Genomic DNA, 22,999 nt, shown 5'->3' with positions numbered 1-22,999 from the left:
AAAAAAAAATGGCGTCCCAGAACTGGTGTTTTATTAGGAAAGTTCTGTTTTTTTGAATGCAAAGAAAGCTAGAACTTGAAAAGGTAGTCTTCTCAATAGCATTTCACCGTCGTTTGAGCGAAAAGCGGTGCCAACAAAGAAACACTGCATTTATGTAACATGATGGTGTTCGTACCTGCAGAATTCACCAAACAAAGCTACAGTGCCGCAAAGCAAGGGAAACGTTTACGCAATAGTTAATGTCCTTTATCAACGTACTAGTCAACTTACCAAGCCGGATATGGTTTGGTTATTGTCCTTACGGATGTCCAGCTTGACGGTGGAAATGTAACCATTTGCTGCCTCCTTTAGCTCGTTACTTGAACAATCACTTAAAGCACTTTTTTGAAGTGTCAGGTCATCAGCGAAAATTTCTGTAGGGCTGAATTCACCTAATATTATCCAAGCATAATTCGGTCCATACATCTTCCTTTTGAAGGCCTGTATTATCAAAATTTCATGAGTTAGAGTTATATGTAACACAGCTAAACGAAGGTTTTTGTTTGTCAGAAAAAAAGATAAAACATCATAGCGCTCTGCTTTTTCGTTTCATACCGTTAAAAGGTCTGAGAAGGACCAAACATAACAAATCGTGGGCATTAATGTGAGAAATCTTGTTTTAATAGTCACATGGGTCAACTAGCCTGCGTTGCAGACAGTCTGTTTCCCCGATTCGAGACCCAGATAGAGAACTCTAGTGACAAGTCTGTCTCGGCAACGCAGGCTAGAGTCAACGAGTCATGAGTCAAGTTATAAGTCAGGTCAGCATTGAACACTGAAAATAGAAATCAGGATAAAGCACATTCTCTACTTTGTTACATTACTTACTTCACAGAAAACGTTCCTTGCACCGACGAAGCTGAACTCTCCGATAATTATTCTAGCATCCAATCTCTAATTAAAACAGAAAAAGACACCAGATTTGAGAAGAAGCTAAGAGGCAGTGGCAAGGTAGAGCCAGAAAATGCAAAAAATAACTAAACTGAATAATTGATGACTAGGAGTTAACCTTGAGTTTTTCCATCTGAAAACTGACATCGCCAAGCACTTCAAAACCTTCAATTGCAATGATGCTAATGTTGCTCTTCACAAGTTCGATCTTCAACTTATCCACTGTCTGTGCAAAAAACAAGCAAACAAAACAATAAATAAATCAATCAGTTAGTCAGTCAATCAATGGGTCGATGTGTAGGGTTTATTTTGTTCCATCTTATGCGTCTAGTCCAAGTCTGCCTTGAGAGTATTAGAGTTTAAAAGGAAAAAACAAAGAAGGAACCTAAGTCGGGATTATAATTAAGAACTTGGGGCAGGACGATTTTACGAGGTAGTGTTCTCAGAAGAAAAACTTGTAAAGACCAGAGGTCCAGTATAAGCTGTATGTAAATCTATACAAATCCAACGCATTTTCCTCAACTATGCCGCGCAGTTGTTGGAACTAAATGTGTATCGTTCGCTGGGTCTCTGAAGAGGAGAGAATCTTCCCCCCGTAGAACCGTTGAAATGCCAATTCTACTTTCACGACACACAGTTAAAAGCAGTAGTGCACTTACTGCGGAAACTTAACGTTCACACTTACAATCGAAATTTACGTAAAACATTAAAATAAAAAATTAGTACTGTACAGGAGAAAAAAATTCTGGATCGTATTGGTGCAGTATGGCTACTCTCTTCCATCCAAAGTACTTTATGAAGGCAGCCTTTGCCTTGCTAAAGGAAGCCGAGGACGGAGCTGCACGGTACGTGTTCGGGTAAAACCGCTTGCTTTCAAATTTTGGCGAACCTGATGCATAAGAAACCTGAAAGACGGAAAGAATAAAATCTTAAATTTAGCGCCTTTTTGCTTTTGCAAGAGTGATTACCCGCAGAAACGACCGGAGCGTATGAATCCGTTCTTACAACATAAAATAACTAAAATAACCTAACTAATGATTTATAAAGAATACGACAATATACAGAGCGTCTTCACTCACATGAGCAGCATCTATGCAAATTTACTGGAATTACAAAAGAATGCGCTTGCACGAGAAAAGAAGTCAACTCGCAGAGGACTACTTTGGAACACTAACATGGCCGCCGTTTCATTGTTCTGGAACACCAATATGGTCACCGTGACGTTATGTGAAAACGCTCTAAAGCGGGATATCTGTATTGGCGTTTACATTGGCGAGCCGAAGACGAACTATTCTCGTACTCCAGCGTAATAGTGAAATGAGTCAATCAATAGAGAAATGAATAAGAAAATCCTGCTCGTTTATCTAACTGCACTCAAAGTACCCCCAAGTATCATATGGGAACATTAGAGGGAAGCATCAACTGATTAATTATTTTATTCATTTTGCCTCATCACAGACAACATTAACATCCGTGATGATAACAATAGGGCCATTTATATGAGGAAAAATAAGACGCGTCTTAAATAAGACGCGAACTTTCCGTATAAACGGCACATTTCGTCTAAAATAAGACGCGGCTTAGCTAAGACGCGTCTTATTAGATAAGACATGCTCGTATAAATGGTACAGTTCGCGTCTTATTTTTCCTCGTTTAAGGACGGTGCCCACTATTGTTACTGCGCACATTTTCTGCGCATGCCAAGGTAGTCGCGCGCGACGCGAAATAAATGCGCAACACGCAGGATACGCGGACTGGTTTTTTCTCCGCCAAGTCTGGAAGGTTCTAGTTATTTCTTGAGGAAAAGATGTGTCGTTTTTCAACAGGTGAAAAATAATTTTTATTTGCCTTGTCAGTTCTTTGAAAACCCATGAAGTATGCGCATGTTGCTATTTCCCTGATGGTCGATCTTACCAAACATTTTATAGTCAAACAAAAGTCAATTCAAAAACATCCAAAAATTATTGCTTCGAGATGTTACACTTGGAGCTTGGGTATTAAACAATCCCTTAATAGGTAAGGATCAGTAAATCAGAAGGAAAATAGCTCTAAGTCCTCCGCTTAATCGAGAAACTGCAAGCTTACCTTTCACTCGGGTCCTTCGCGTTTTATCGGCTAATCGGCTATAAACACTTTCCCGAATATTTCTTTAATTTTGTAAGATTTTATTTAATTATTCAGCAGAAGATAGACTTAAAGCGTTCGAGTACATACTGATGTCCGTTTTATTGAGAGTCCACTGTTTTTATTTGTCGAACAAACAAGAAAAAACTATCACAAGATTGCTTGGATTGTTGAGATCGCAGCTTCACAAATAGTTGCGGACCGCAAAGGAAACGCTTTCATCGTGGAGAAAATCGTAAAAAATTGTTTTATGCTCTTTAGTATTATCATTGTTATTTAAGCATTTTGGCATTACTAAGCATTAAAATTATTGACTCATGGGCAGCTTGTCGTGTAGATAGTATTTCTTAAGGTTCAATTTCACGCCAGACATAATCTGGACATTTAGACATAGCTGCCATTTGGCTGTTTACGAACTAAAGATGGAAGGTAAATAAAGTATTTCCATTCTAAGACTTTCTTAGGTTTAACAGACACTGTTAAGCCTAAAATTAACATTTAGGGACCAAAAATAGTGAATGAACATGACACAGAATGCTACAGTAAAAAAATCACAACGAAATATATAAAATGATCATTATAGCCCAGTGCATTATGACAGTACATAAACGCATTCGGTACAACTACTTTCGCAGTATTCAGCTTTTTTAAAAGAGAGCTCATGATCATGTATGGAACTTGAGTCTATATATGCAAATAATTTATGTGATATGAAACCCGTGGCAAAGCCCGAAAGAGATAGCGCAAAGCACAGACATAAGCTCATTGAATGCATGCAAGTTTAATAACATATTTGATTGAGGTACCCGGTAAAATGATAAAAAACGATAGAAGGTTTACAATCCATATTACATCTACAGTTAAAAAAATCTTGAGGACATGTACAGGTAAGCAAACGATTGAAGGAGTACCTGTCTAAGAGTCTCTGTCGACCATTTTCCACTACAGTACAGTAGTTTGTTTACAGCGCCAGCGTTGCATCTTGAGCTCGACATACTACTCTATGTGCGCTGGAAGTAATCTTTAATTCCTTCGAGATTGCTCTTTTCAAAAAATTTTAGTTAAATTTTTGAGACGGAGAAGCTCCAGTTGAATGAAATAGCGTATTTGTTTTCCTTATCGTCCATGAAATGTCCTGCTTCACTTTCTGTTTTTGCTCTCTTTCGTGGGTTGTTGTTCTCTGACTGTCGGCCATTGTGGATATCCCAGAGTACTCCGCGTTGAGTGAAGCAATAGTGAAACTGACCAGGGAGGGGATAGGAAAAATTGTAAATAGCCCCCAAAGCGATTAAGTTAAGGCCGAAACCAACCAATTTAACTTCTAAAAACGCGTGGTAACCCCTATTTTTTATCTTACCAAATGAAAGTAATAAGCCTACTCAGCAAACGATCAATTTTTGGTTCGGGGAAAATGTCGTTTACACTATTTTTAAGGCAAACGCGTGGAGAGGGGTAACTGCTGACAACTTCCCAGTTGTGCTGATATTTCAAAAAAAGACGTATAAAGAGCAGTTGTTATGTTATCATTTGTTGCTTATTTTGAAACCTTGTTGCAATTGTCATTGCATTTGTGCCAGTTCACGTGTACACTCCGAAATTTTGGGAAAAATAACTTTTTATCATTTTTCTAAAAAATGCCTATTCAGCGTTTTTCTCCATATTGAAGCGCAGTTATCTCTGAAAAATGCGTGGTTACCCCCAGTTTTCTTTTTGGATTTCAATAGCCCCTGACATGATCTACTTGTCTCACATAGTCATTATCTGGGAAAAAATACTTCCCATTAGTGGGCACCGTCCTTAAATGGCCCTAAAAAAGTTGATGTCCAAACCTGAACCAGGTTCCATAGTCTTGCCGACTCTGCAACGGGTTCCAGGGCAGCTGTGTTGGATGGTCCAAGCAATATGACAGGTTTGTTTTCCCTGTTCAGCAGGGTAAATAATGCTCTTATGGCATATGCACCACTAGCCTTAAAAAACAACAGAAGGAAATAAATTAACACACGAAGTTGGGACAAACTTCCGTCACATGTGGAGAATCTACTTATGGACGTATTTTATGTTGTAATAACGGAGCCACGTTATGATCATTTGCCATTCACATCGAATTCTCCTTAAAAGTTATCTATATACAAAGAACGGCTAAAAACAGAAGCCCTTATCCTCCCAACATCAGAATTTTTCATTTTAAAAAAGAAAATGAGAGATGTTTTCGTAGCGTCAAAATTCCCGCTGCTGTAAAATTAGTTTTAAGAGAAAGAAAGATGTTAAAGCAGATGTAAGCAACTTATAAAACAAAGCTGGAACAAAACATAACATGAAAGCAAATTGTCGGTTCTGTGTTGTCTGTTTTTCGATTCGTTAAAAAATATGTAGGGTGTGTTTTTTAGCTGTCTTCGTAGCATTACTTTGTGCAGTGAATTTAAGAATGTTAAAAATAGGAAACGTCTAAAACATGCAAAAAGAAGCGCCTAATACCTTATGATTCGAAAATTATTTGTCTGAACAGTATTTCTTATGAACATGCGAAATAGGCTTATTTACTTTTTTCTGAGCTTGCGAGCGGGCGGAATCCTCCAAATCCTGCAATCTGATTGGTTCCGAGAGCGGGCAGTTTTTTACAGGTCCCTTGCGGTTCATCACCAGTCACTCGTTTCGCGCTCGCCTCTGCCATGCAAAAAACGAAGCACCTGAGGAGGAGGCTGTGTTGCCCGCTAACCCGGGCGGAATCGTTGGCAGCTTCATTCACACTGCCAGTTTGTTTGTTGTTGCGAATGAGCAAAACTGGTGATTCAGAATCATTTTTCTTTTAAAACTTGCGCTATTATTAGCGTTAGCTAGGGAAAAGTGAATTTTGTTATTCAGACAAAACATCTGAAGGGAGAATCGAGTAAGTCAGCCAGGAAAACCGCTAAAGTAAAGCACAACAGGTCTCAGGTGGCTCGTGATGTCGCTTCACTAGTTTTATAACCTACGCTGTAAGTACTACAATCTTGCTCTCATGCACCGTTTATTCGACATTTTTCCTCTGTTTGTAGGTTTGTTTTCCATTTTGGCTGTCTGAATCTAGATTCTGCCGTTTTTCATCGAATTATACCCCGCTAGTTTTCTACTTTTCAGGAAAGGTTGTTGTCACCGATTGCATGTAGCTTTCAATCTTGAATGAACAACAAGAACAACTTTTCCAGCGGTCGGTTATCGCCGTTTTTATTTCTTTGTTTATATACTTGTTTAGTTACCCACATCGACTTCTTTTATTCGAATTGACTTTAAAACACTAAGATTGGTATCTGTAAGTAGCTCTTTTTATAAAGCCTTTGTGCAGTTTTAATCCCGCTCGATTTAATTAATCTTAAAGCAAACATTCAGTCGAAGAAAATCTTTGAAGTATTTTCTTTCCTGTGGCTTTTAATTTCGTCAATTCTTTTATCCTTGTTTGACACTCAGATTATGAATAGTCTAGCAGGACACAAAAACCTTTCTTTATTCTAAAAGAGAGCTTAAGTTGGAATAATATAAATTACAAGTTAAAAATCATGTTGTAATGTTTTGTTTTGGTTTGCAATCGATCGCGCGCTTTGAATAACATCAACACGAACGCGCCCTTCTTCAACACACATAGGTTGGAGGCTGAAGTAAAATTTCCCTGAAACGTTTTAATCTCAGAAGGAAAAAAAATAAAAATGTTATTCACCCTCGGTCTGAGTACCGCCCTCGGCCTACGGCCTCGGGCGGTACTCAAGACCTCGGGCACAGTTTCTCCCAATACGGACCTCCCAGCCGGTGAATAACATATATATATGCAAATGTCATACAAATGATTTAAATTCACATTCCATGTGGAGCCTTTCCCTATGACGTCACGTCCGACATGTTAGGCCTAGGATAAACGTCGAACTTTTCATGAGACGAACCAATCTCTAATTTGGGTGGACCTAAATTAAGTTAAGATCGTCTGTTGGGTCAGACGTCGAACTTAGAACGCGTCGTAACAATCAACTGAATCAGACCAGAAACATGCTTCTGATCAGACCAAAAAGCAATTTTTAATAAATTTTCTCCCGAACGAGGCTAAATATACATTATCATACAAATGTTTAATTTATTAGTTTAGTTCGTCACATGTGAAGATCGCCGTTTGTCCCAGAGACAATCAGACGTTCTATCCGTCTGAAGCAGACCGATAAAACATGTTAGACGATCCAAACTTAACTGAGCCAGACATGAACTTAAATCATTAGCCGGTGGTTTTTTGTACACCAGCTTTATTCATCAAGAGAATCAAAAGAAAATTGAAAAGAAATCGCAGATGCTATTTAAAATATCAAAATTAGAGAGCTATGATCTCTTGATCGAAAGTGAGACAATGTTTTTGTTGCATTTCAGTCAGCAAGAAGAGAGTTGAAAATGCGAGTTGAAGCGGAGTACTTAAGACCTTCGAGGTGTAATATTTTGCACAATGAAAACTGGTACTTGATATAGTTTTTATACCAACGTCACTTTTGGAGAGAAAAAGACCTCTTTAACTTTTATGTTTCATTTTCCAAATAAAGGTCTCAGGGGAATTTTCCCCTTGGACTTTTAATATGCACGTAAATAAGATAAAATTGGAAAGAAGCATTTGGTTACAGTTCTCTGGAGTATTATCACATGACGGGAAACAATAGATAAGGGAGCAAAATAGGAGATTTTCATCAGGTATCCAAACGCGTGACGTTGAATGATTTATTTTGTCCTTTTATTAATGCCTTTATTACCATACTGAAAAATACATTATACTAGTCTTTTATCCTATAATGTCCATTGTTGGTTTAAGGACATTTAACTGTGACTGGAAACGTCAAAAATGAGGAGCTGCAAAAATCCGTTTTCCTTTGAACAATTCAAAACAACTTCAGTCTGCTATTGCTGGTTCACAGCTGACGTTAAGGCAGCCATGTTGGCCCTTTTAATCTCGAGTGCTTACCATTTGTACGGAAACTTTGGTTAAAATTTTAAGTCAAATGGTATTGGTATTTTTTTCGCACCGAAAACAGGAATTGGATTGAGTTTTACCATTTAAAAGATATCAAATACCAGCAAATTTTTCGTTTTCTCTTGAGCGGAATCCTGGTGCCGGTAAACCAATCAAATGGTACAGAAAACTTCGATCGTTCCGCTAAAAGCGGGAAAAAGGTAATACTTCGGAAGGTATCACCTTTTTTCCACAGGGATGCGAAGTCCCTCCGGAATTACCGGACTTTCCGTACGAATGGTAAGCGCTCTTCTTGTTCTTCCCCACAAAAAGGTTTGAGAAGTATGTAGTTGTTAATTCCGTCCTACAAGACCGACTTATCAAAATTATCCTCAGTGAATTGATTCAAATCAGTAAAGTACTATGCACTTACCCAAATTGTATCTTCAGAGTCCAACACCAGGGTGTAATTACCTAGAATATCACTTCGATTGTTTATTATATCAATAGCCATTTTCATCGCTGTAAAATGTCCGTATCTGTCATCTTTCAAGAATGGAACAAATGCTCCAATGTGAATTTGTCTTTTTTCCTGCACAGCAAAAGTAGAACTATAATTTTGTCGACAAGAATGCATCTCAGTGACATTAAAACATGTTCTTTCTGTGTCATTTTGAGAACAGTTGTTGAATTTCCACGCAACGTGTACGCTATTTTCTTTTATAGTGTGATTCCAGCAGCGGAAGCCAGTTGAGTTGACAGTCTTTTCACAACAGAACTGTGTATTCGTTCCAATTTGTAAACTACAAAATATAGTTTGAACTAAAATTGCAAAACATGTTAAACCAGAAGAGACCCTTGTTGACTTCTTGGACTTCATCTCTGGGGAATAAAAAACAACAAACAAGTTTAATGTACGTAGGAAATAATCTGGCATTTCAAACGACAGACAATATTTCAAATGCAACTTTTATTATCAAAGCTGACAACACTTCTGTACTTTATTACACAGAGCATAACGACCTTTTCATGTTGTTAGGATCCAATGTAGGAAACCTTTTCTATTGGCTCAACTCTATTGAGATGATTTTGAGAACTTGCATTTAATTTGTTTATCTCCGCTTTAAAGCAAAAATAAAGGAAATCTTATTTCACAGTTAAAAGCTCTTTCCCCCTTAAAATAAAAAATATATAAGTATTGCATTTGTTTCTGTTTTATCATGCGACTATGATGAAATTTGACTTTGTCAGACTTTGCTCTTCTGCTGTGGTCTATAAAAAAGTAACAAATCTTTCCATTAAGATTAACGAAGACAAGGCGTTGTGTAATTTATTGCTTTTTGAACCGATACTTAAGCTCGCAGTGAACTGGGCGCATTTACCTACTTTGCCGCTCTCTGTAAACGCTTAACTTCTTTTTTGTTGGAAAATTAAAACTGTTTTTAATTTTGATTTTAAGTTTCAAATTAATATCCGTTCGGAACATCTATATGGTTGGAAACGATCGTCATCATGGTTACCCAGTAAAGACTTCAGGGTTTAATGAAATTTAGTTTTCCAAAAAAAACCCCTAAAAACAAAATAAATAAAAAGCTGTAATGTTGATTCAGTCTCCAGAGGCTTATACCAAACAGAGAAAATGAAAGTTTCTAAAAAGAACAGATCTCCATCGGTTGGGAATAAATTAATTTCAAAGCTAATGGTAATTTATGACTTCCGTGAGTGTACGTGATTTAGTAGTTTGTGATTAGTAACTTTGTTTTATCAGGCTGGAAGTGCCGGAGGTTTGTATCTAGGAAGGTTAACGTCTTGGGCCGAACGCATGAAGACACCGGATACAAGTTTTTTAAGAAAAGGCCTACAACACAAAGACAATCTGGTTTTAACGACGTCTTAACTGAACGCCGCAGCTTTGATATTTATTTTACCACCTACTCAATGGGATTTTTTGAAATGTTTTTCGCAGCTTTAATGGACTATAATTGACAGGAATATTCTCAAAATATGCCCGCGTCAAGCTTTTGACAACGAAAAACAAAGGGTACGCTGGATGATTAAAATCTGTCGGTTAGAACTCGAAGTCATCTTTTTCCTTTCGTAACACGAGACATGAAAGTTTGTACTCCGACATTTAGACTGATGAGATCCATGCTCGATACTAACAGAGCTAATACGCAGATGATTGGCAGGCCTTCAAATCTATCCTCCTTAACTCCGATTCATACCAGTAAAGACGTCATTTTGATGGATCCCCCTTTGGAAAACAATCAACAGTGGCATTCCATCTAAAAACAGGAACTTAAGTGTACAGTGAAGAGTCTAAAGACTCTGACCTGGTGTCTGACGAAATTAACCTGTTTTCTCTTCTGCAGGAAGAACTTCGCTGAAGGCGCCCCACATTTCGACACATATCAACGACAGCAACCCTAGCCATACAAGGTGGAAGTTCACCCGTGTAAACAATCAATTTTACTCCAGTTAGCTGCACGTGATATCATCTGATAATGCGTTCTCCGGTTCATGACAAATTCAGTATATTTGTCAGTAAGCTATTTGCGAGGTCTTATGGTCTATATTCAACAGCACTTGTTCACAATTCGTACTTCTTTTCAAATCATTAGTGTTGTTACTCCAGACGTAGTTAATCGATAAAAATCGATATCGGAAATCAATCGATATCATCGATATTACTCGATTTAATTCGTCGATTATTAGTGACTGATTTCGGAAATCGATAGAAATCGAAGTCACAGAATAAATAATTTATCGATTATTATCGATTAACAAAATCGATAACCGTCGATAGTATTCAATAGTAATCAATAACAATCGATAAAAAATCATTATCGATTTCTATCATTCCTCCGCATCGAGGAGTACTCTTAATTTCCTTTCTATGCAATGTTTATTCAATGAAATCTCATTTACGCTTAGTGAGAATTCCAAGACAAGCAGATAGCGTATATCACTGTCTCTTTACACGAACGCCATCCCTTTTATATGCCTGATGGGATGTCTGGGAAGTGTGACAATTAACTTCGCTTACGCGGCTGGTTGGACTTACGTAAAACATTACATAAGCGTTGTTATGCGACAACCAAAAATTCTTCTAAGGAGAAATACCAGATGTTCTTATCTATGGCGCTGCTATGAAAATATAAAATATCAGGAAGTCCACAGCGACAAACCGTGCGGTAAATTTTTTAACCGTAAACTGATCTTTACGACAAGGAGATGAATAACAACAACAACAATTTATTAAGGTATTTCCATATCTATACATGGCATTACCTATCTAATACTTATGAATAAAGTACAAATATATCATTTATAAATATATGGCAAAATAAAAAGATTATATTCTTTTCTGAAATAACATATCATGTCTGTAACGCATACATTCAAAAACAAAAGCAGCAATTGATCTACAAACAGAGGGATCTATACTATTAAAGAGAAATAAAAGTTTTGAAGTCACATCTAAGTCCTTGAAAAGTGTATATCTATCAGATATTTCACTGAAGAATTTTAAACGTAAATTGTCATAAAGTTTGCAGAAGAATAGAAAATGAAGTTCATTTTCAACTTCATTCGTCTGACATAGATAACATATTCTTAAATTTTCGGGAGTTTTAGGTACTGTGTGTCTGCCTGTTTCAATATGTAATCGATGATTTCCTAGTCGAAATTTATTGAGTGAGGTTTTGTGAAGTGGATTTTTAATCATATTTAAGAATTCTGCTTTTTTATTATCGTTCTTAAAGGTAGTATAAAAATTCAATTTTCTATTTGTTTTAAGGAGGGTAAGTTGATGCTCAGTTAGAGCATTATTGATGTTTTGCTTGATGTAAGAGGTGAAGACTTTTTCGTTGTTTTCATTCAATGTTATGGCGGTTGCGTTGTACTTGCTACATATAGTTTTTATTTTCTGCATCAAACCTGGCTGGTTGTTATCGGCCATTTCCTGGGAGAGTTGTAGACATTGTTTTGCTATGTTTTTATCTGGCATATTTTGTAAATGAATCCAAAATTTAATAATTGAGGTATCTATAGTTAATTTCAGCGGTAATCTACCTAGTTCATTTCTAGCAGCGACGTTTGGACATTGTTTATTTACGCCTAAGGACTGTTTGCAAAAATATATATGCGTTTTTTCAATTATGTCTTTTTCCCAGGCGTTAAAATCATCTTTAGTATATATGCCCCAGATTTCAGATCCATATAAAAGAATGGGGAGGAAAAGCGAATTAATGAGTTTATTGGTTATGTCAATTGGTAGTTTCAAGAAATCAAGGTAGCGTCGTATCGCAAAAAACGATCGTCGTGTTTTTTCTTTTAAGTTTATTTTACACACATTGAAGTTCCCATTTGTAGCTAAATTGATACCGAGGTATGTATAATTGTTAACAATTTCTATTTTGTCATTGTTTATCTTAAAACAATATTTGTTAAGGACTGATTTTCTACATTTCTTTTGAAAAATCAGAACTTTAGTTTTCTTTGAATTAACAGATAGCAACCATTTGTTACAATATTCAGCGAGCACAGAAAGCGCTTTTTGAAGTCCTTCGGCTGAATGGGAAATTAGAACAAGATCATCTGCATAAAATAAACAGTTCAGATGAGTTCCATTTGGTAAAATAATAGGGTCTGTGTCTTGTCGGTCAAGTAAAAAAGGGATTTCATTTAGATATAGGTTGAAAAGCATAGGAGAAAGGATACAACCTTGTCTAACCCCTTTGCAATAGTTAAAGAATTCCGTTCGTTGACAATCGGAAAACTTTATGGAGCATTTAGTTTTTGAATAAAGGTGCTTTATTAAATCATAAAATTTTCCCCCAATGTTGTACCGAAGGAGTTTATAGAATAAGCCATCATGCCAAACCGAATCAAAAGCCTTTTTGAAGTCAATAAAGCAGGTATATAATTTTCCTTTTGTAGTTTGATTGACGTATTTATCGATTAGTGTTCTTAAGGTAAATATGTGATCAGTTGTACGATGATTCGGTAAAAAACCTATTTGAGCTTCATGCAATATGTCTTGATCGATTACAAAATTTTTCAGTCTGGTATTAAGTACTGAGGTGAAAAGCTTTCCGAGACAACTATTTATACATATACCTCTATAATTTCCCGGGTCTTGCTTGTTTCCAGATTTATAAATAGGGGTTATTATTCCTTCGCACCAAGAGCTAGGGTAAAAACCACTTTGGAGTATAAGGTTAAATAATTTTTGGAGTGCGGTTTTCAAGAATTGTACGCTGGCTTTCAACATTTCATTACGAATTTTGTCAGGTCCCGGAGATTTCCTTGACTTAAGTGATTTGACCGTAGTTTCTATTTCATTAATTGAAATAGGGCTATCTAAGTAGTTGTGAATGTTTTTCGTTTCTTCTAAACTGGAAATGTCTTCCTTTAAGGAAACAGGATCTGTATAAAAAGAAGGGGGGTCTGAAACCGAATGTAAGCGTTTAAAATGGCTAAATAGACTGTCAGCTGGAATATCGTTTTTGTTAGAGGGGGAGCGTTGTTTTTCTTTTAAAGATTTGAGGTAAGTCCAGAATTTCTGACTGTCTTTGTTTTGTATGAGGTCCTCAACTTGAGAATCTAGTAATTTTGCTTTTTTGTGTTTAACCAATTTCTTAAAGTTTTTACGCATGCTGTGATAGTCGTGTCTGAGACTTTCATCATAAGGTTTTTTATGTTTCTTGTTAGATAGTCCCCTTAAATTTTTCCTTAAAAGGGCACAGTCCTTATCAAACCATAATTTATGCTTTTTTGGTTTCTTTTGTGTACAAGCTAATCTGAGAGAACAGGCGCATATATCATTTAAAATGTTTGTAAAATGTTCCGTAGCAGAATCAATGCCTTCACTGTCCATGGCAAAATTAGTATTTTCAAATAGATTTAATCGTGAGAGGAATTTATCTTGTTTTAAGATATTAAGAAAGTGTTCTCTTGAAGTTTCATTCCAGATGAATTGTTTAGGAAGATCAAATGCTTTTGCTTGCGGAGGAGTATTTGTTTGAGGGGAAATTGATGGGGAAATATTCAGCCAACAGATAAGTTGAGAGTGATCCGAGAAAATTGTTGGTTCTTTAACAATAAAATTTTCCGTCAAGCTTAAAGAATGAAACAAAAAATATATATTTAATAAAACTTGCCCAATATTTTGGTTTGAAAGACAAACCTTCTTCAGGGGCTAAAAGAAAAAAGAAAATAAAACTAAGAGTTCGTTACAAATAAGAGTTTGAAAATAGCTCCTGAAGAAGGATTGTCTTTCAAACGGAAAATAATAATTTTTTGTTATATGTTAAATTTTGAAAAAAGGGCATTCGTTTAACTGGGTAATTTCAGCATATAATGCAGATACAGATTTGGCTAAAACTATATCTGACTTTAACAAGCATTTATGGAAGATAAGTTGCTACGAATATTGCTCTGATCACATGACCTTTGCGTGTTATCAAAAAATATCTACCCTGTGTCACGTGGCTGCCGTATCTGCAGGTAGAGTAAGTAAAATACAATTTTTAAACTTTTAAAAGCGAGCCACCTTACCGTTCTACCGAGTTTTCTAGTCATATGAAATCACAGTTTGTAATAGGCTGTCAAGACATTCCGTCTTTGCACAAGTACATTACATTTCGTGCTCTACCTGACTTCGTTTTGTGTCGCCAATATTTTTTCGTCAGTGGATTTGGAACAATGTTATTGACGTATTTCCTTGCACTTTTTCCATTACATATTTTTTTCTTAAAATAAACAACATATCTTCAGCCCTTAGGCTTTCCATTTAGTTGAGAAAACCAGGAAAACGTGTTGCGTTTTTCTAATAGCGTAATACCCAAAGACCAAATATCAGAATCTCATCATTTTCTCGAAACAATGGTCTCAGCAGTATGTTATCGAAAAAACAGAGTAACAAATTTGATTTTATTCAGATTTTAAAGCTTTTAAGTTTAAGTTGTTAAATCCTCTCATCTTGTTAGCGAGAAGTGTCTCGAAGGGTAAGAATTTTGACAGGAAATTGTTCTTACTCCTTCCTGAAAATTTACTTAAGCTAAAGGCGTATTCATTATGACATTACTAAAAAAAGAAAAACGTCTTAAAGATCTTCTGTGCTCGAATTTGCTCGATAAAACCGACAATTCCAGAGATGCATGACTATTCCAGTAGAAGTGTTTTTACATTTTCTTTGGAATCTTATTACTAAGAGCAGCTTCATTGTTTCTTGAAATCGAGTAAAAAATAGCGGATTTGCTTGTAACATATATTTTGACACATTTAGAAGCATGCGAATAGTTTTTTAGGCTTCTATGATTTATATATGTCATACAAGTACTTCCGTTGCATTGCATTTCTATGATCTTCATGCTAGTGAAATCAACAGTTTTGTTTGATCGATGCTAACACTTTTGTCTTTGAAGTTAAAGTTTTGCCGACAAGGCTTTCTTTTCATTTAAGCCTCAAGCTCTTAGAAGACGTGACTCAAATGAGGAAAATGTCCCGCGGACATGATCGAAACTGTGGACGTGTCAGTAAAATGGCTACAATAGTCAGAGGATGTGAAATTCAATACTTTATGTGCGTAGTCCACATATTCTAAAATTATTGAAAAAAACAGTTTTTTTTAGCCGTCTTTGAAAAAAAAAAAACAAGAAAAAACAAACAAACAAACAAACCGAACTACTAGAATTTTAAAGCTGAGAGAAATGATGCTCTCTGAAGGGGTTGTCAAAGAGAAGTTTGCAAACACTAACATCGATTGTATTCTTTTTAGGTTGAGCTACCAGATTGTAAATCTCAGCAGTTTGTTTTTATTGTAGTTTTTATTTTTAGGTATTAGAAAAATAGTATCGTCTTCACCTTATCTCGTTTGCTCACGTAGAATATCTATATACCAATATTAAACTTTAAGATGCATCCAGCTTTCGTTTTTCTTTTGAAATTGCCGTTTTCTTAACATATATCATATTCACATATAAAACTTACTTCAATCAATCGAGTCAGAAAGGTTAAACTAATGCTATCACAACATCTCAAATAAATAGCTCCCTGTAACAGCCAATCTCTGCCGTCTTTGTTTAGTGAGGAGCAATTTTTACTTTAAAACTTTTGTAGCAAAGGAGCAAATTTATAAAGTTGTTATATTTAGTCTCTAATAATTTAAAGGTTTATTTATCAACACTATAACAATTATAACAAATACTGTTTTAAACAGAATTTAATAAAGGTTACATACGACAAAGAAATAAAAACAAACGTGCTTCATGTTTGGACTTTTCTATTGTCCATTTTTTAAAACTACTTAAAGAGACATTTTTTTAATGTGCTTTTTGCACACTGAACCACCTTTATCAAGCAACGACAGTCCTTCAAAACTTTCAATGTATTTTAGAACTTGGAAATAAAGGTTACATATGACAAAGAAATAAAAAGAAAAGTGCTTCATATTTGGACTTTTCTATTTTCCATTATTTTAAACTACTTAAAGAGACATTTTTTTTAATGTGCTTTTGAACACTGAGCCACATTTATCAAGCAACGACAGTCCTTTAAAACTTTCAATGTATTTTAGAACTTGGAAATGAGAGTAAAACAATCGACCCAGAATCAAAATAGTACAGGGTGTAAAAAATTGCGGTTGTTCGTCATGCCTACCTACTATTTCCAATCAGACTAGTCGTTAATTGATGGTTGACGTTTTCATTGCTCATTTCATTGCGGGCATTGCTTCGGATGTTACAATGATACAATAAGCAGTACTGAACGAATTAAAACGTTTTTCCTTTCGGCTAAATGAAACGAAGGAAAATGCAAGCAGGATACATATGATGCGGAGCTTCAGGGCAGATAACTATCTAACTCTTCTTTACTGCCATAAATCATCAACTCTAATATTACGACCAAGTTTTAAATACACAGAAAATGTACTTCTTATTATTGCCATTAATTTAATAAGCACCAAGGCATGATAGACTTCCTTAAAAAACTTGACTTTTTAGGTTGCTTTAAAATTTCAAGCATTTTATTTAGCGGAACATCATTACTTCTATGTTTATTGTTATGATTTTTGGGTCCTTTAACATGAGGAGTACTGTAACATAATTTTAAAACAAAGGCCTTCCTTAAAGTATATCCAGAAAAAAAAAATTAAGTCAGAAAGACTTGAACAGGAAAAAAATCCATATTGAAAACAATAAAAAAGCGTTCATCGTTGATTCGTAGCACCGATAATCTGTTGGAGAACCATCACTAATTCCATCCACCTACCTCAAGGTTTTTGGCAAACAACGCAAAACTCATTGCTCGGCTAAGAGACTTGCCTAAATCATAAATTCTTCTGTCTTGCACCTGGATTAGGCCCAAGAAAGATGAAATCAAACTACTACTTTGCAAGAATGACAGCCATCTGTTTTTTTTGTTATCAGTATTTCAAATCCGATCGCAGCGCACGCACAGAGACTAATTCTTTTAACGTCAACAAGTCGCAGTCTTTTTGTTTTCCAGCATTTACCTCTAAATTAAGACGTCCACAAAATTAAATACAAAGTAAACAGGGGCTAAATTTATTCATGCATGTGAAGAAGTCTTTCAATTTATTTACAGCGCTGTTATTTCTATGCGGAAGCGTTGAAACAGACTAACTAGATATGCCAAGCGGTAGTCTTTGTTCAGAGATTTCTGTTACCTAGTAGATCCAGCCTATAAGAAATAAGACCGCCCGAACGAAAGGAAACCTTTGAAGAAAGACTGATTGTATCTTCAATATGTTTTCTTGCAGGAAGCCGATAAGTGTTACCATCTTTCTTCATTTAGGAGTGATCCGGTGATTCGAAACTTTTTGCATGCAAACGTCAATTTGCCTGAAGGATGCAAAAAAGAGGAAAACATGTCTATTTGTCGCTCTGGATGCTTCGCATTGTTTTCTTCATATTTTATCTCCTCCTAAAGCTGACGAAATAAATGATATCCTCAGTAATGATCAATTTGAAGGACTGTTCTGACATGGCTTAGCCATGTTGACTTCCTGAACATTGCCCAACAGATATCACGCAAATCTTATCTGCACGGCTCGTGTTTACGTGTAGGGCCACATTTCTATAGGATATAACGTTATTCTGCCTCACGTGCTGTGCTGTTGGTTTGTTTTCAGTAACATTCATTATTCGAACAAATCTGGCTTTCTTAAAAATAATAAAAAAAATGCTTGAAGAAGTTACTTGAAATTCATGTTAAAAGGTTTTAGTCAATTTGCGAAATGATGTGAAAAAGTATTAGTTGCTAAAGCATTATGTCAACCAATAGGTATACCAATTATTGTGTTTCTTAACGGCGAGTGGTTAATTAAGCGTTTGGCTGTGTGAAATATGATTAATTCCCTTGAACTACTTAAGCAAGCTATAAAATTTTCTTCGTGCTTTATTTTCAAAGGGATATATTGAACAATACGCAGCTGAAAAAAAGAGGAGCATAGCAACGTCATTACAGACCGCAGGAACCTCTTAATCTGAATTATTTCAAAATCACTTTCTAAACCGGTAATCAGATTGCCATAGGACGCATAGAATGTATTTTGAATTATTGACAGGGTCTCTGTTCTTTTGCCAACCTAAAAATGAAATGATTTCAAATAATCTGATTGGCCGGTATTGTAACCAGAACGGGTCCCTGCTTATTCCAAATGCCTGTCATTTCCTTTGGCACCGATGGTGCGGACCCGTAGCAAGGGCAGTTGAAGGAAGGTGGGGGTCAAATGCCCCCTACATTTTGTGGAAGAAGGACAATGTTCCAAAAACGAAGAAAGAAACAAAAAACACAAACAATAAACGATTATACAACACTTTAAGACGCAATCCATCGGGAAATTGAGTAACTTCAATTTTCAGTGGACAAAAACCTTGTACCAGAATAATTTAAACAATATTCCATTCTTTTTTACATTTTTAAAGCGCTATATTTATAATTAGTTATCTGTAATAACGCCAAAGACAATTTTGAAAATTTTGAGATATCGGCAACAAAATAGCGAATAAACCAAACGTTTTAGTGTCATCACCTTCTTTCGTGATGACGTTGTAATGTAAGATGAAGGGAAACTTAAGGCAGGGCAAAGCCAGCATTCAAAGGAAATAATAGCAGTATCTAAAACAAGGAACAAAGCGTCAGTGTCAAGTTATATCACTTATACGGCTACAGAAGAAAAAAATATTCGTCTATTATTTTTTTAAAAGAAGTTTGAAATATAGCGAAAACATTTGAAACGATAAGCGTGTTTTTGTAGTTTGCTCTACAAGCGTAAGGTGATGATAGTGATTTGATCGCGATATTCGTATCCATTATTTGTTTAATCTACTTTTTCAAAATGACTACATTACTCGCGGTTACTTGATAGTCTTGTGTTTAGTTTCATTCGTGACCACACTCACGCTGTTTTTCTTAATACTTTAGTTGACTATTGACTTATGAAATGAAACTGAATTGAAAATAATATCTTAACCTATCTATATCCTATTCTTTCATTACTTGCTATTAAGGCGGAAACACATGCAATAAAATTGAAACATTTTCCTGTTAAAAATGTACTTGAATAATACAAACGTTCTGCTTGTGCATTTGAGTCAGTTATTACGAAAGAACCGTAAAATCCATCGATGAACCTTTCCCCAGCTTCTTTATACGTAATTATACTTGTATTGCCTCTACATAGGTTTTGGGCATGTCCATTTTTGTTTTTAGCGGTTTTGGTAATTCTGCTTATTGAATTATTATAACCAAAATCAAAACTCCTTAGCAAAACTTAATTTCATGTGCAAAAATTTTTTTTACTATTTTTAAAATAGGAAAGCCTCCCATGCCAAATATTTCTATAAATTTCTAATAAATAAAATAAATAACGAGGACATCAAACTAAATAAACACAGTAACCATTGATTTCAAACTATAGATTCGTCATTAATGAAGGTATTAAAGCCACCAAATGTCAAAAAAAGGATCGATGTTTGTAGCGCTAACTCACAAAATAAGTGGATGTCACATGCAAAGATATAATATTCAAATACTAAAAGGTTAGTTTGGAAATTTTTAGCTTTTTCAATCATAAATGTTGATTAATTTCAGTATTACATGGTATAAGCGACCGAAAATCGCAAACACAACTAGCTGCTACTGATTCAATTCAAAGAAAAACTTAAAATATATTAACGTCAAGAACAGCAACATATGTACAATTTATCAACTGAATAAGTAATTTTGCTTGTGGACTCAGCCTTTCTTCTGGTCATAACTAAGTAACTTCAAATTGTAAAGACACCAAAAACGTGCAAAATAAACACAATATTGAGTGCAATTTTTTCAAATTTCCATATTCCATAGAACAGTCATCACCTAAAGCGAGACTCCGCCAACATCTATAATTCACTTTGATAATTATTAATAAAAGGAACATGGAGCATAAAAAAATCATATTTGTCATGATAATGTATTTCACTAAGGAGATATTTATGATTTCCCGTCTGAAAGTATTGCCTGGTCGCCGTGTAAGATACAAATTACATTTTTAACATTTAAATTTTATGAACTGAAACCAATTGAAACGAATGATTAATTGTCCTTTAGCGATGTAACTTGATTTATTTCTAGACGCGAAGAAAGGTATGGAGTTCAAAAGCGAAATCACTGTTAATCTTAGATTGGACTTACCAAACGCGTTAACTGCCAGCTCCACGAAAAGCGTTATGGTGCTGTGTGTTAATCCTGTCCTCTGCTTCTGTTTTTTAGAAGAAGATTTTCACAATGACACGAAAGCGTTCTAGCGATGTTATTTTATATTGCTATAAACATAACAGACGATAAAGAAAGGAAATACACCATGGACTGAAAACGAATTCACTCGCCTGAAAAGAAAAACCAACAGCAAACCACAAATTACTGAAACTGACTTCAGATCCAGTGAATGCTATGTAATGCCAGCGAAAGCAACTCTTTGGTTTAAAAAAATACAAAAGACTGCTAAACCGATTTCTTCGCTGCCATAAAAGAAATTGTCATTAGTAAAAGAAAATCTGTCTTATAATACGCTTAACAAGTAGAAACACAAGTATCACTAGAAAGAGTAACTAATTTACATGTTAATAGTGAATGCTACTCCTTAAGATGAATTAAATATGATAAAATCTTATTGCGATTGGTTTGTTTTCCATGAAGACGATTTTTTTTATTGAATATTTATTTTATAGTAGTAAAATATGTCTGAGTTTTAACATAACGAAAAAAGGGGTACATATGAAATCAAACGGTTTTCATGCAAATAAATCCTAGTTCAACAGGACAGCGTATGACGTCACTATACTCAATACGTTTCCTGCAATGTATGTTGCGCCGACTTGAATCCGAAGTATAAAACACTTTCACGGAATTAACACTAAAGAGTTTTTTTAACCCTTTAAACTTTGTATTGAATTGTATGAAAAAAAAGAAAAAAACAAAAGAAAATAAAACTAAGTTAAGTCTTCTTCTTATATCCGTATTGTCCTCGCTATATTTAGAGTTTAACATGGTAAACTGCATTTAAGTTTCTTTGTAAAATAAAATAGCACTTTAAGCTCCTTGGTCAAATAAAATCGTTATTAAAAGCGGAGACTGACAAAAGACTTTACTCAGCTCAAAAACTAATAATGTATAACATTTGAACTTTCCCTAGTTGTTTTGTAGTAGAGAATGGATAAAAATTAAACCATGACCTCCTGCGACCCTTTCCTAAGAGAACCGAAAATAAAGGGCCATTAGTCCAACCATGATAAAAAATGATAGTAATAAAATATTTGTACACAAAGTCATTCATACTCAGAAAAAAACAACTTAATAAGCTGTGGCTGATAAAAAATGAAAATATTCATACCATGTTTTAGTGATCAAGCAAGCTTTTGCAGCTGATATATACTTACAAAATAAGCATGTTATTTAGACGTTAACGTTCCGAGAAATACGGGATTTTGAAACGTTCTAAATTCTAATAGAAAGTAAAAGACAATACTGCTTTTTGTGTTAAGCCCATTTTCCTTTTAAATGGCGAATGGAATTTTTCGTTCACTAATTTCGTGACAGAGAAATTCTGTTTTTCAAACAGTTAAAATTTTATAGAAATCTAAATTTCCAATTTATTCTTGGATGTTCAGGATTGAAATTTTAAGAGCTGTACAGAAAATAGCCTAACTTTCAATACATGTGAACTTCAAAATAAATAAATATTTGCTTCGTAGCAATAAACGAAATGAAATAAAATGAAATAAGAAACTTAATTAAAATTGTGCTATTGCATGATAAAAAAATCCTAAAATCTACAGGTTCATAAAAACACTATTACGCTTTGATTGACATGATTGGATAATGAAAATGAACATACTTACGAGGATATTTAATATTTCTTTCAAACGTCAAAATGATCTTTAAATTCACCATCGCATTAGTTAACAGATGTGAATCCACATTGTTCTAAACTAATGGCCATTAATTTGCAGTCGGGAAAACACAGATACAATTTTTCACTACTGTCTTATGCACGGAAATTTTGACTTCCTATCTTTTTCATAATCTGTTTTGTTTGGTGCGTGTGTGCATGCGCAAACTTTTTCTAGATAAGCGATAACAAAATCCATAATAGCAACTTAAGTATGTAAATCCCACAGAAAAGAAAGATATTACATGTCTCATGTGCAGCTAAATACTGGCTAAGTAAGCCGAACACTAATTAAAAAATAGGAAAAACTATTTTAACGCTAAAATCATGTTCACAAAACGGCAATAAAAACATATAGTAATAATAAGGTGAATGACGTCATTAAGGTAAGACAAGAATTGTACGGTAGAAATTACTCCATTTTACCTTGCTCTGTTGTTTACGGAGGAAACCATGGGCTTTCAAAGCAAGTTAAAGCGGTAATAAATTTGAGGAAGTTTAATGACCACAAACTACTCTTTAGAAATGGTCGC

The 22,999-nt window shown here is 35.0% G+C and overlaps 1 protein-coding gene across 1 annotated transcript in view; it reads right to left on the bottom strand.

The window, feature by feature from the left end:
* LOC140928657 (gamma-aminobutyric acid type B receptor subunit 2-like) overlaps window positions 1-21,370 on the bottom strand; it is a 35,989-nt gene extending 14,619 nt beyond the window's left edge. Inside the window, exons 1-7 of the mRNA XM_073378435.1 lie at window positions 20,711-21,370; window positions 8,439-8,887; window positions 4,884-5,021; window positions 1,662-1,835; window positions 1,049-1,156; window positions 868-933; window positions 271-480 (exon numbers count right to left, since the gene is read on the bottom strand). Coding sequence (XP_073234536.1) covers window positions 271-480; window positions 868-933; window positions 1,049-1,156; window positions 1,662-1,835; window positions 4,884-5,021; window positions 8,439-8,885 — 1,143 coding nt within the window. The 5' untranslated portion in view covers window positions 8,886-8,887; window positions 20,711-21,370. The remainder of the gene's footprint in view (window positions 1-270; window positions 481-867; window positions 934-1,048; window positions 1,157-1,661; window positions 1,836-4,883; window positions 5,022-8,438; window positions 8,888-20,710) is intronic.
* Between the last annotated feature and the right edge of the window lie 1,629 nt (window positions 21,371-22,999).

Source organism: Porites lutea, chromosome 2, assembly GCF_958299795.1.
Source record: "Porites lutea chromosome 2, jaPorLute2.1, whole genome shotgun sequence".
NCBI classification, from domain to species: Eukaryota; Metazoa; Cnidaria; class Anthozoa; order Scleractinia; family Poritidae; genus Porites; species Porites lutea.
Note: the sequence above shows the minus strand (reverse complement) of the source record. Positions and strands in the feature narration are given on the sequence as shown.